Source organism: Falco cherrug, chromosome 9 (assembly GCF_023634085.1).
Source record: "Falco cherrug isolate bFalChe1 chromosome 9, bFalChe1.pri, whole genome shotgun sequence".
Classification (NCBI taxonomy): domain Eukaryota; kingdom Metazoa; phylum Chordata; class Aves; order Falconiformes; family Falconidae; genus Falco; species Falco cherrug.
In genome coordinates this window covers 16,336,817-16,351,347 of record NC_073705.1, presented here as the reverse complement: position 1 = coordinate 16,351,347, position 14,531 = coordinate 16,336,817, and the positions used below count along the sequence as shown (strand labels likewise).

General features: G+C 47.0%; 1 protein-coding gene, 1 long non-coding RNA gene and 1 pseudogene across 2 annotated transcripts in view; 1 reads left to right on the top strand and 2 right to left on the bottom strand.

The window, feature by feature from the left end:
• LOC129736821 (golgin subfamily A member 2-like) overlaps positions 1–14,531 on the bottom strand; it is a 49,956-nt gene that overhangs the window by 21,838 nt on the left and 13,587 nt on the right. The window contains exons 11-15 of the mRNA XM_055721008.1: positions 14,146–14,208; positions 13,810–13,903; positions 13,045–13,151; positions 12,438–12,496; positions 12,051–12,192 (exon numbers count right to left, since the gene is read on the bottom strand). Of these exons, the coding sequence (XP_055576983.1) occupies positions 12,051–12,192; positions 12,438–12,496; positions 13,045–13,151; positions 13,810–13,903; positions 14,146–14,208 (465 nt within the window). The remainder of the gene's footprint in view (positions 1–12,050; positions 12,193–12,437; positions 12,497–13,044; positions 13,152–13,809; positions 13,904–14,145; positions 14,209–14,531) is intronic.
• Positions 152–1,345, bottom strand: LOC129736859 (uncharacterized). The gene is made up of 2 exons (XR_008733964.1): positions 1,286–1,345; positions 152–275 (listed from the first exon to the last, which is right to left on the bottom strand). It is a non-coding gene; the product is annotated as an uncharacterized LOC129736859 (long non-coding RNA).
• LOC129736841 (DNA repair protein SWI5 homolog) lies at positions 2,475–4,979 on the top strand (annotated as a pseudogene).

Genomic DNA, 14,531 nt, shown 5'->3' with positions numbered 1-14,531 from the left:
ATTGTGGCACGCTTCGCGTGCTGGCGATACAGGCAGCTGCGCCAGTCATCTATTACACCCGCATAACCATTTCCCGGCTCTAGTCACGTTGTTCAGAAAACCAGAGAACAAGGAGGTAGCAAATGAGCTGGGACAAAGACCGAGGCACTCACATTCTCTGGAGGCTGCTGGTCATCGCCCGTGGGTGTCTCGGGCCGACAGTCATCTTTAGTTTTGCGTTTTTTCTTAGTTCCTGCAGCTGCTCCAGGGCTATTTTTCTGCTGATACTCCTTCAGCTGTGAAAAATAATAATAATAATCTGTAATCCAAACAGAATATGCCTTCTGTGAGAACGACGTCAACCCCCCAGCCCCAACTCCACTGGGCAAAAAGACCAAGCGTAAGGACAAGAGAAATGCTCTTCAATGAGTTTGTCACCCGGGGGGAAGAAAAATAAAAATCAAAACACGTCCAAAAAAAAGGCTAAAGTAAGATCTAATGTGACGAGTTTACGACAAGAGGCTCAGAGCTGCAAACGTTCCACTTCTGCATACAGCTAAGAGTTTTTGGGAAACGACTTGATACTCCATCCTGCAACTAAAAGGAGATGAAAAGAAGTATCTTGGGGTGGGGTTTTTTTAGCATTATAACTAAGAGCATTGAGGAAAAATGAATAAAGGGCAATTAAATCTGAACATTAAGTGAAACATCAACACCTGACAGTAAGATCTCCCACTCTGTGAAAGACTTTGAGAAGGAAAAGTACAACCCTTACAGACAAATGCCATGTTAATACAAGCAGCGTAGTCACTGTGAACTAAGGGCAGAAGCAACCTACAACGGATTTTTCAATCACACCCACTTCACCCCGGAAAAGCTAGTCTGATAAGCCATTCGCTTGATTTCGGCTAGGTCTTCCGAGCCGAATCGTTCGTGCTCCAGCAGGGTGAAGCCCCCAGCCAAGCAAGCCCCAGGCAGTTCGGTCAACTGCCCCTTTCCCCAGCCCGCAGCCCCGGCCGCGCCTCGGCCTCCAGGTGGGGAAAGAAGGACCCATTATTGGCAGAATTCCAAAATGGAAGCCCGAACCGCTCCGGGACACTTTCCCCTACCTAGGACTTTCACATACGCCGCTGCGGCGGCCGGCCGGGGAGAAAATCAAGGTGGGGAAATCAGTAAAATGAGACCAAAAAACCCAAAAAAGGGTGTGGGGGACGTCGGGGGGGGGGGGGGGGGGAACCGCCAAACCGAACCCGGCAGACCCCCAGCACCGCCGGCCCAGCCCGCCCCGGCCCCCGCCGCCCCTCACCTTCTCCTCGCCCGCCACCCGCCTGCTCTGCTCGCTGCCGCCCGCCACGCCCGCCCCGCGTCTGCGCCGCCTTAGCTTCGCCCACCAGCGGCAGCAGCCAGGGCCCGCCCAGCCTGCGCTGCCGCCCTGGAGGCCTGGCCCATCGCCGGGCTCCGCCTCATCGCCGGGCTCCGCCTCATCGCCGGGCTCCGCCTCATCGCCGGGCTCCGCCCGCTCCGGCAGGGCGCCGGGCTGTGGCTCATGGCCGGGCTCTACCGGCCGGGGCTCGTGGCCGGGCTGCAGCCCATCTCCGTGCCCCGCCGGGCCCGGCAGCTCAGCTTTTCCCTCGTTCACTTGAGGAGCACGTGCCACCTTGCAGTGCCTGCTCCCCATGTTGGAGCCCGCACCGCCCGCTGCTCGGGTGACAGCCCGCACCGCCCGCTGCTCGGGTGACAGCCCGCACTGCCCGCTGCTCGGGTGACACCTGGCTGCCCGGCGTGCCCCACCCAGAGCTCACCTGCAGCTTCCCGGCGACGTTTGTTCCCCAGCGCTGACGGCACAGTGGGCCCTGTCGCTGGGAAACTCCACTTCCCAGCGTGCCCCGCGGCGCGGGCCCAGGAGGTAGGAGCCGTGTCCCAGCTCCCCGCCCCCGCCGCGGGCCGTGCCTGCGCTGAGGCGGCGCGGCCCGGCCCCTGACGCGGCGCCGCTCTGCTCTGCCAGGGCCTCCGGTGGCGGCCGGCGGAGCGCCGCGGCCGGCTTCAGGTCCCCGGTGAGGCCCTGCGCGGCCTGGGGGGAGCGGGCCCTGCTCCAGGGCTGCCCCGGCCGCCGTCTGTGGCCTGCCCCGTCGGCACGGCACGGCACGGCACGGCACGGCCGGGGGTGTGTTTTCTTGGGGGGGAGCTGCCGGCCTCGCCCCCCGGCGCTGCCTCCTCCTGGCAGCGCCTCTGAACACCGAAGTGGTGGGGTTTACGTTTTTATTTTCACCTGACGCTGTAAATCTACAAAATGCCGAAGAATATGATGGGGGGCGGGCTAACGTTACAGAAACCCATCAATATTTTACCTGAGCTCCCCCCCTCCCTGCCCAGGAGACGCGCTTTTCCTTTTTTTTCTCCTCTTTTATCCACTTTTATCCACTGACACATCAGCGTATTTTCTGATTAGTGCCCCCCAGCACTGCAGCATCTTCCCCTGGGCAGAGGTGGCATGAAATGTGTTCTCTCTGCTCTACAGATTCCCCCCTCCCGCGTCCTGCCAACCTAATGGAACCAGCCAAGAAGCCCTGCAGTATGAAATCAAAGAGCTGAAACAGAAAGACCTTGCTCTAGACCAGGAAACTGCACAATTATTGTCTGAGTATGTCCTTGGCGAGCTCAGTGTCCGCTGTGATGCCTCAATTATTTTTGTTTAAAAAAGAAAAATGGTCTAGGGCTAGAGCTATAAAGCCATCCTCCTAGGCCACCGTTTTTATCATGGTGTTGTGCAGCACTGGTTACAGCGTTGTCTTGATTTATGCGACCCGTTAAGAGAGAACTCTTTCCACTTTATTTGGTAAAGCAAACCCAGGTTTTACTAGGAGCTCGGATAGGAGGATTTTAACTTTACCCCAGGTGTTGCTGAGGCAATTACCTGCAAACTGGGAATGAATGATGCTATGACACATCATGCTACCAGAAGGCCTTGCTCATGTGAGAATTAAAACTGAGATTGTGGCTTGTATGACCTGCCCGGTTTAGCCCCAGATAAAACCGTTTCCTTGTTTGTTCCATCCTGATCAAGGGTTTATTTCTTTCCTGTCTGAAGCGAGTGGGTTAAACGTTGGTGTTCAAGAAGCAGAGGTGTTTCCCAGGCAAGCAAAGGGCCTGGAAAGAGGCGGGTGCCGCTTACAGGGTAGCGCAACTGCTTTACTGTGGTTTCTTATGACCTACTGTGGCAGCTGCTTATTAGCAGCTCTTTTGAGATAAAGTTGCTGCTTGGTTTTTAAAGAGAGGGTATCTCTGTGGGTTATTTGTTGCAAAGGAGTGTTATTTTCTAAGGTCACGTGTAGTACAGAGAATGGAAATGGCAGAGCAACAAAGGCTGTTCCCAAAGCTTTTTTGCTTTACCACCTTACATTTTTTTTTCACTAGCTACAGATTAGAGATATAGATATAAATTGAGCTCACCACAGCCTATTCCTGTTTCTACTTGATTCTGAGAATTCAGGTGGGTTGGGGTTTTTTTGTAAGTCGATGTGGCAAAAAAAAAACAACTCAAAATGAGGGTCTACTCATTTGTAGCTTTCGTGTTGATGACTTGCAGCAACTGTACTTGCTGCCTTCGGATTCTGCTTTAGATAGTGCCAGGCTTGAGCGTCTCAAATCTCCTTGCTGTGCTCGGTCGGTCAGTAGGGGCAACACTCGCTGTGCGGCATTTTTGACCTTTTCTGCTTTTATTGCTACAGAGGCTACAGCCTGGAGGAATTGGAGCAGCGCATTTCTCTGCTCCATGAGTACAATGATATTAAAGATGCTGGACAGACGCTGCTGGGCAAACTGGGTAAGGAAGGGGAAAACTGTTGATGAACAACTCAGTCAATGTTTTCATGTAGACAGAGAGAGAGAAGGTACTATGCCATGAAGGCAGAGCTTGTTTTAAAGATTCTTGAATTCTAGGGCTTTCATTGCCCAGCCACCTGTGCAGGCACAAACACTTCTGTCGTTATTTTCACAGGATGTGTTTAGAACTGAACATGCGAAAGAATTGTCGTTTACTGCTGTTTTAGTCTGTGTTATGTACGGCCAAAATGTGTTAAGTCTTACTAATTTTTGTCAGTTTTGCACTTCATATACTTTAAAAAAGTGTTGAGACAAGCAGAGAGCACAGCTGCAAAACCTTAGATTGGTTCCTTAGCTATAGGAGGTTCTGTGAGATAGTTAGGGGCTACTGGGAGGAAAACACAACTTTTCTGACTGGTCTGATACTTCTGTAATGAAAATAGCGGTCTTTCTTTTCTAGCTGTTATCCGAGGGGTTACTACAAAGCAGCGCTACCCTGAATACATACGATCTGGAGCTTAGCGACTAGTATTGAACCTGAAGACTGCCCCATCCTGCAAAAATGACACTTACTGGGCCGTGACGTTTTGGTGTGGTATTGGTTCAGAGCTGACAGAAGGTGGCCTCAGAAGCGTGTGTGTAGAATTGCAACAGCGTGTGGATTAGCTGCCTTATTTCTGAGAAGCTTTACAACGCGAAAGCTGTTGAATCTGTCAACTGTGTCCTGCTTGTGGGAAAGGGATGTAGGACTTTGGATAATTTTGTCTCCTGTCTGATGGGACAGTATTTTTTTTTTTTTTTCGTTTCTTGGAAAGGCCGTAATTCAGGTTGATGTGAAGACTCTTCCCGTGGAGACCTTGCTTCTCTCCAACATCCAGGGGCTGTTTGGTTACTGAATAATAGAGGAAGCGAGGGCATGCAAACGTGCAATGTAATAGCTGCTTTGAAAGAAAAGAAAAAACCCTCAGAAGCAGCAAGGGAAGAAGGCTGAAGTTGTGGTGGCTTGGGGGTTGGTTTTGTTTTATGATCACATCTGGGTGAGTCTGGGTATTCTGCATTTTTGTACTTAACTGCTCGGGTAGCTAGAGGTTCTGTATCATTTCTGTGGTAAATGGCAAAAGGTGAAGTTGTATTGAACTGTCCTGTCTGAATAAAGCAGCTGTCGCATTTCTCAGTAATTCGCTTATTTAAGAGCCTATAAAACAGTGCATGAACCTGGGAGCAAATTCTTAACCTCTATTCTGAGACAACTGTAACATCTATTAGTCAAATGTTTTCTAAGGACTCTCAATGGTGACGGTGTGGCAGCGCTACCCAGTAAGGGGTAGGTGCCGAATTGCCTTGACTGCTACAGAGGCTACAGCCTGGAGGAACTGGAGCAGCACATTTCGTTTTTGCGGCTAAAAAAGGAACAGTCAAAAGTAAGGAAGAAGCGAGTGGTGCGGCAGAGCGGTAATAAGGGAAGCAGTAGCGATGATGAAAATGATATCGGCAGACGGATTACAGAGGAGTGGAGGAGAGTGCACTTGGAAAGCATGAAAGAGGGAGCGCACGCGTTTCCCGTGATATTACAAGATAGACACCCAGGCCAATATCAGGCATTTCACTGGGAAATGATTAAGGAGCTACGGAAAACTTGTCATGCAAAACGCACTATATTCTCCTTTTACACAGACTTTATTAGAGAACGTGATGATGGGTCCGCAGCTAGTGACTCTGCTAGAATGGATCCGTGACAAAGTGCTGGACTTTCCACCTGATGGCACCTGGAAAATTCCTGCCTGGCAAGCGGTCAGCAGGCGATTGTGTGATGCTGCCGTGGAGGAGGACTCCGTGGCAGGCATGTGTTTAGCGCCTTGGTGGCAAATTCTGACTTCTCTTTGCCAAGTGTGGGCTAATTCGACTAACAGTGCTAAACCGGGGGAGGCTGTAAATCCCCCCGACAGCGCGGCTCTTCTCAACACACCGTCAGCGATGGCGATTCCGTCCACACCTCCTCTGCCCCCAAAGCTCCTGTCACTGATTGCAGCGACCCTCACAGCACAGGACCAAGCGCGGGAACAGGACAACTCAGACAATGATTCCATTGACACCGATAAACCTTTTGACTCAGGTCCTATAGATCCGGAAGAGGAGCTAGACCTTTTTCCTCCTCCCCCTGATGCACTGGCTGTATTTTCGGGGAGGGTGAAAGGGGGTCTGAGGGATCAGTGGCAGGAATGCAGGCGGGAAGCGCTTAAGCGAGGGCATTTGGGAGGCGCCATGGCACGTTCACGATTTTGTCAGCCAAATCAACCTGCAGAGTGGCAGCCTGTGCAATACGAGGCTGTTAAAGCCGTGCGGGAAGGGGGGAATTCATAGTACATTTGCTATTCCCTTCTTGAAGCGATGGCAGAGCCTTATACACTCACACCACGTGATTATTGGAAGTCATCGCTTTGTGTTGTACGCACGCCGACGCAGTGCATGATGTGGTTATCTGATTTTTGCGAGCTATGTGTAGTGGCCTCGATTGAAAAGCTTAATCGGGGAATTGCTGTGAACTGTGAGCCGTTGGCTGGAGAAAATAATTGTGCTGACCGATCCTGTGACTCAGGCAAGGCATCCCAGGGACAGCTATTTGCAGACGGAGGAGATGGCTATGAAGGCAGTCCGGATAGGGGCATATGGGAGTCTGGGCGAGCCTCTAGTGCGTCGTTCGCCACGGTCTTGCAGGGTCCTAGAGAGTCATAGACTAACTTTATTGATCGGCTTCAGAATATTTTGCAACCAGTCGAGCATGAGGAAGCTCAAGGGTTGCTTTCAAAACAACTAGCTGTGATAATGCCAATGAAAATTGCAAATGGGCATCGCAGCCCTTGCACAGTCGCAACCCCAACACGTGTCAAATGGTTATAACCCAGAACTCACAGCAGACTGTAACTCTCAGGTTGAGTTCTGGAATGCAGCGTAACACATTTTTGCTTCTCTAATCTCTTCTGTAAGAACAGTGCACGCTCTTCACGTGCTTCGTAAATAAGGCTGCTAGCTTGCTAAAGAAAGTAATACTACAATACTATTTCTTTTTTTTTTCCTGGCTTGTTATTATAATCACCTTAACCACCATATTGATGTTTGCCTTCTGTCTCCCATGCCTTTTTGTCCTGTATTCAGCGTTTAGTTGATTGTGACACAAATCAGGTCATGGGCACCCAGCTACACACCACCTTTGCCTTGCCACAATTCACAAGCAAAAAAGAGGAGGATAGAGAACGTCTGAAGAGAGATACAGGAGAGGAAAATGGGGAATGGCTGACCTAACGAGATGAGAGAACAGCTAGGTATTGTGAAGGAGAGGAGGAAAGATGAACATGCTTATCTAGTGACAAATAGGTGTCCGCATGCATGTAGTGGTACATAGCTATGTAACTGCGTGAATGATTTCTGCCCTGAGCCTGGTGGTATGTGCAGCTGCGTTTTGTGTCCGGGCTCAGAGATGTAAATATGGGCTTCTCTGTTATGGTAAAGTGTCTCCGGTTGCAAAAAGAGAAAAGAAAAAAAAAAAGAAAAAAAAAGAACAAAAAAAAAAAAAGAAAAAAAAAGAAAAAGGAAAAAAAGAAAAAAAGAACAAAAAGAAAAAAAAGAAGAAAAAAAGTGACTTTAATAAGACTGCAACCTAATCGAATTCCAAGAAATTTGAGATAAGATGAACTTCTGAATTTTGTTCATAAGTTGTAATGGAGTGCTACCTATATATGAATGCTAGAACATAACTCTATTTCAGCGTGACCAGAATTTAAGAAACAACTGCATCAGCACACTGACAGAATACCTTTTGAATTATTTCTTTTTTTCATAACCTCTACATTGGGAACAGCTCAAGGTGAAAACAGACTGTTCAAATCCTCAGCTGTTGCCTCAGAAGGAATAACATGTTCTTTGTGTACAGGTGAATTTAACACAGCTGAAAATTTGTTTTGGGTTAAAAGTCAAGTATCTGTCACCCCTTCATCACCACCACCGCAACCTTTAAGGTCGGTGGGAAAAGTATTCTGTACTCCGTCGCAGTGGTGAAACTTCAGTTGAGCTGCATTAGTTTGTGTACTTAACTGCAGCTCCTTTGGTGAAAATGAAGTTGTCATAGAAGTTAGACTTTAACTTGAGTAACGTACCATTTGATACCTTGTAAGCGAGAAAGATTGTGTCCCGACAGCATGCTCTTTCCCACGCTTGTGCCTAGAGTTGTACTTGAAATCAGTTTGCGTGTTAAGCTTAAACCTAATCACACAGATATCTCAAAGTCCACAAAGATACATCACTGCTTAGGGGATTCTTGCAGTATAGCAGGTGCAAAACCCGTTCCAAAGTAACGATCTAGAGAAGTGTTCTCTTTCAGGAACACCATTTTCTCACTTCTCATAGATTATACGCCATACAACATAGTATCTCTCCATAAAGTGACTTGTGGCTAAACTGCATTCTGCAAATTTGTCTTAGAAATAGATGCTTGCATTTTCACCTGGTTAAGTTCCCTAAGCTAAAGGATAGCGACCTAGGCATTGCTACGAAGCTCAAAGATAGTGACAACAGCGATGGCGAAGAGTGATTTAACACGTAGTTGATTTATGGTTCATACAGGACTATATCACACTACAAAACCGGTATTAATTCAGAGTTGTGGATGTACTGCATGTTCAGGTAATAGTTTATCTACAGGTAATAGTTTATCTACAATTTTTTTCAAAAAAAAAAAGGTGACTAAGCTATAAATAACTGTATACGATTATCTTTCCCTATGTTTTTAAGCTTTTTTTTATTTCCCTGTTTGTGTATAGTTTTATATATCTATCTATAAACAACCAACACAAAGCATCCAGAACATTTTGAGAAACTTTTATAGTTAACTTCTGCATTTAATTCCAGTAACAATCTAGAGGTGTCCACTCAGATGTTTGTTTAGTTCCAAGTCTTCACTGTATGCTTTCAGGTTCTTTGAACAGCAGCAATAACAGTTGAGCAGTTATTTAAAGTAAAACTTTGCTCTACACAATTTCCACTTCCATGCTTTAGAATGGAGGCACAGCGAAACACTCGCCCAAGGGCAAGATTTCAAGAGCTTTTAAGTAGGTTTTATCTATTCATTTTAGGATAGAAAATGTTTCTTAACAGCTTATACGTAGAATTTACAAGTTAAACACAATTTCTCATGCTCATTTATTTGATTAGAAGTTTCTGAAAAATATTTTCATACAATTTCCATAGCTTATTGCATGTTCTTGTAAATAATCATAAACCTGTATGTTGACCTCTGTATGAAATGCACCGATAACAACTTTAACATTTTGTGAACCTGATTGAAATGTACAAATGTACACATAAAATAAGGCCAAAATTGGTAATTAAGTAATGAGACAGAAAACAAAAGAAAAAGGGATGAAAATTCCATAACATGGTAAAGCAACCTTTTACAAAATAAAAAACAACAAAGAAACAAAACCAAAACCCACAAACAGGGGTGAATTGTAGAGAACAGAGACAGTGGGTTGTTTTGACATTGGTAATGTGCAGCTGAGAACCTGCAGCAAAGAGCCAAATAACTTTGAGGGAGTATGAGAAGAAACCAGGATGAGACAGAAAGAAAGGAGGGATGTGATCTCACCTGTAGAAGCTAAGTGAACAGCAGCGAGTAGCCTGCCACAGCACTCTCCAAACTAGCCAGCTGCAACAAGGTCTTTTACCACCACACTTTTCATGGCAGTCCCTCTGCTGCCTTCTCGTCTCGTCTTGACTCATCCAGGGCACGCTCACCCTCTCTACTTCTTCCTCCCCTCTCTTCCTTGGCTGCCCTCTCTTCCTCGGCTGCCCAACCGCTTCACAGAACCAGCCACAGCTGCACCTTGTCTACACCAGCCAACCCACCGCCCCTGAAGCCAGCCCACGGCTGTATATTATCAATGCTAATTAACCCAGCTTCGTTCCTCTGCAGTAGCCTACAGTGCACAGCACTAAGGAATGTGTTGTATGAACCTTCCGGGCCATTCCGCATCGATTCACACTCAGTTACAAAAATTGAAGGACATGTCACAGGGCTCACAGCATGAACTATTGGGAGATTGGTTGCGGAATCTTTTCAAGTCTTGGGGAACCACCAGATGGTTGCAGGAGTTTACAACTCGCAGAGGAATACTGTTATTGCTAATTGTACTTATATTGACCATTATTCCCTGTACGCTGAACTGTGTAAGATCTATGATTCAAAAGTAGTTTAACCTCTAATGTTGTTTCTGTTCAAAATAAAGACGGGGGAAATGTAGAGAGCTTTATGTCCAGTGCTGGAGGCCACGATGCCTGTGAAGGGCCTTGAAGGCTAAAGAAGAGAGAAAGTAAGATAAGGTTGGCTGAACGCCTGGAAGGAAGACGCGATATGAAGCAAGGCCAGAGCGGATGCGCGATGCCACATCTCGGCGGCTGGCTGAGAACATGAAACCCACAGAGATAAGAAAGAAGAGAGAAAAAAATGCAAGAAGTTCAGTGCATTTGCAGCTTAGTAATTAACCAATTCTATGTAGCCAAGACTTGTGTGAACCAACGATACTTTAGTATGGGGCGCGTGAACAGCAAACGAGGATTTTATTAGTCCTGAACCCACGCTTATAATAAGGTCTTCTGGTCGAACTCAGGAGTCCACGTCATCATCTCCTCGGGCCATATGCTCCTCCTTCTCATCTGCCATTGCATGGACCTGCAAGGCCACACAATAAAAGTTAAAACAATGTTCATGGTGCATTCACTCCTGCCTGTGTTTGTCTAAAGCAGCTGTGATGCTGCCCCTGGTGTTACCTGTTCAGAGAGCTGCTGCACCTGCTGCTGCCAAATGCTCTGCTCCTCCTTCAGTTCCCCTACATACTGATCTCTTTCTGCCTGGAGCTGGTGAACTGACTCCGAGAGCTGTTCAAAACAAAATAAAACACAAAGAAAATCACATTGGCTAAATAAATTTGGCAGTGACTGCTTCAGGGATAAAGCCTGAAGAAACCAGTGTCAACGCAAAGCTCAGCCTGCATTCTTCTGCCACACAAGTTTCTCTACAGACATGAAGATGTGGATGTCATTTCGTACAACCCCTGAGCAACCTGGGTTTCCAGGCCTGCCTTCTCCTCCAGTGCCACCTGCAACTGCTGCTTTGCATCAAGAATCCCAGCCTGACTTGAGAACTGCCAAGAAAAAACAAAAAGATATGGCAAAATGTTAACATGCCACTTCTGCATAGCCTTTCCCCTGATAGCATCCTGCCACATGATCCATGTTGCAACCTTAAAGTGCTCCAACACACGGTGATGTTCAATGAAAAAGAAAAAAAAGGAGAGGGAGAAGGAGATTAAAATGAAAAAGCTTGGATTTTAGCCCTGTAAAACAGGCTGAACTAGACAGCTCCTCCCTACCAATTTTATATTCACTATTTGTTTGATTAAAACCTATTCTCTTAATTTAAAAATCTGGCTCAGAAACTTTGTGCATTTCCAGAGTCTGTATTACACAGCCAGATCAGATGGTATACAAGCTTGTGATTTTAAAAGTTGTCAAACACGTCAGGAATTTAAAGCCAATGTCTGGAGCATGTCAGTTGGCACACAGTACTTTTCCCAGAAGAGGAGCAGCTGCCTTTATTTCAAGGGTAACTTAAGCCACTGACTGGGGAGGAAGAAAAAAAAACAAAACCAAAAATAAACAAAAGAGCAGTTTCTTCCCTCACAGGCTCAGGTTCACACAAGCTTGCTCTCTGAACTGCTAACAGCTGGCTTCCTGAATTCCCTTCCTAACTGGCTGCTTCTCTTAACTTTCCCCAGCTGACCTTTGAGTTACCATTGTCCAATTCACCTTCTGCAAGGGTGGGTACAAACACCACCCCTATTCAACTGGCTTCTCAGTGAGACCACATGACAGCTGCGTAACCAAAATGCCAAACAGATAGAAAGCAGGAAAAGCCATTGTATTGTCACGCCCTGTATGTTCAGTCACCCTCTCATGTTGTAGAACATTCTTTTCGCAGACCAGCGTCACAACAGCTTTCAGTCTACTGCTCCAGCTCCTTCAAACAGACCTTCTGTTCCTCAGAGGCCTCGCTGAAGGCCTTTGACCAAGAGGATGCCTCGATGAGGTTTTGTGCCTTCCTTTCAGAACAAGGGTTAAGCCTTGCCCCCACTCTCAGGAGCAAAGTCTTACAACGGTCAGTGCGATCTACCCTCACAGCCTGGAAGCAGTATGGTCACCTGTTGGATCATCAGTTCAGCCATTTCCAGTTTCTTACGCAAATCCTTCATATACAACTCCTTGGCTGAGATCTTGGAAACCAGGCAGCGAAACTTCTCTGACAGCTCTGCATTCTGCTGCTTTATTTCCTCACTACTTTTGCTGAAACAAACCAAAATTAAAGCAGCATCACTGTATGTACTATGGGTCTGGTCAAGTACATGTCATACATTTACAATCCAGCTATTTGTAACAGTAAGAATCACAGAAACATCACATCCAGTCACTTTAAGTTGAATATCCAGCCTCCCAAGTCACCACCTGTGGTGCATGCCCCTTGTGATGTTTTGTGGCTCTACCGGGAAGAGCAGTGTTACTCTGCAGTAACAAGCAGTAAATGGACTTACCTCTGTTTGTACAGCTCCTGTTTCAGGTCTTCTCGCTCCTTCATTAACTCTGCATTACGCTGGAGAAAAAAAAGAAATGACTGATTCAGCTGCAGACTTCAGCAAAATACTTCACCTTTAGCACATCAGCTGAAGTGGAAAGCATCAGAACTTTGGCAAAATCCTTCAGGACAGGTTTGCTTAGAACCTCCTGAATTTGCCAGGAATAAATCTGCTCAGCCTTTTCAAACGCAATGCTACTAACTGGACGTGAGGTCGTTTCTGCAGACTTCTGGGTTAATATCAATACTGAAGTGTCTGCTTGATGGAGACCCTCCTGAGACAAGGTCTCGGTGGCGCTCCTGTTGTGTGGAGCTGGCAAGACTAATGAAGTGAGGTGTCAGATCTGAAGACAGCAACTGGACCATATGATTAGTGGTCACAGAAACCTGAATGACATTTGCCTTGACCATGGAGAATACAGGGCTTTACAAGGTTAATTAACAATTAACAATGTTACTTTCTGCCTCTTCTCCGAGCAGGGACTACAGACTTTGCATTAGTGGACGGACAAGCAAATAGCCAAAGGCAGAGCTCCTGGCGAAGCATAAGCAGAGGTGACTCTTACCTTCTCTGCCTGTTTTTGCTGCAGAGAGACGGAGGCCAAAGTACGTTCCAGCTCCAATTCCCTCTGGCGAGATGAACGTAAACGAGCAGCAAAGCTCTCGGCTTCTCCTGAACAAGTCAGAACAGAGCGAGTTGAGGCTGGACCACAAAGAGCTTTTTGGAACTGGCTGAACAGCACTTTCTACTTTGTCAACAAGCTCTTAAGGCAGCACAGAGCTTTGTAAGTCAGTAGACCTAGTTCCACCCCTGGCTCTACAGGTGGCTCACTAGCAGCTCTGGGCAGTAAAGCTCTCTGTAACTACCATCCTCACTTTGAGGGAGATGATGAAACTGCTGCTGCAGAATAGGCAGTATGTTGGTTGGGATCTTTCTTTCTAATAGAAGAAGTTGCTCAAACTTGGTGCAGAATGAAGGGCTCGGGTAAAACCTACCTTTACACGATAGCTGTGTGGGAGTGAGGGTGGAGAAAAGGGAACTACGTTTTAAAAGGATCAGAAGAAAGTCAGAAAGGAACAGCCTGGGGTAGTCACCGGGGCTGAACAGGGCTGACGAGGTTCTTTTGTGCATCGCTAAAGCCTTAACTGCCATGGGATCAACATGCTCCCACTTGGGGGCAGCTCTGGCGACAGAGGCAGCGATGGTGCCAAGTATTGCCCACCGAGGAGTCGCCGAGTGCTGTGAGCTGGCTGCCAGCAACTGTCATGCCTCTGACTTGAAATTCACACTTTGACCAACAGCTTGAGCTGGAGTGCTCACAGTCAATTACCTGATTTCTCCTGTGCAGCTCGCTGAGTAGGTGCAAGTGCCGTCTGACACTCAGACTTCTCGGAAACTAGAATTCCAATAGTCTGGATACGACCCTTTGGGAAAGGAAAATCGGCTCAGCACAAAACTTCTTTGCTTGTAATTGCAACATCACTGTTGCCACAAAAGGCTAACCCAGTAAAGGTAAAGAGCTCGTGCAGTTAAGTACAGTCTGGCTGACTCCCAGTTTTCCTGAAGGAACGCGCTCGCGGCTTCCCGAGTAAAGACTACGAATGGTCAGTAATCCAGAGAACAGCAGAAGGCAGGCAGTATGACTGTAATGGAGGCTCTGCCTCACCTGTAGCTGTTCCCTCAGCGCGGCTTGCTCTTCAGAAAATTTCTCTTCCAGCTCCATCTTTTCCTGTATAAACAAATGATGTCTATTTAGCACAAAAATGTAGATAGGTAACCCTTGTTTTGTGTCAAACTAAAAAAAGCAGTGATACATTGGTAGTACTTCCAGCATCGAAACGACAGCAGTATTTTTGAAGACATACTTCAGCCTTGCCTTATTTGAACGACTTCATTATTCATCCATCCTAGAACGGCAGTAACAGCACAGCACAATCACTGCTAGCATAAATACGATAGCGTTTAGGAGCAAGCTACTGGCAAGGACTTGTATTCTCCTGCCTCCACCGCACTCCTCTAATACAGGAGTATTTAAACGTTCGCTTTTGTCAA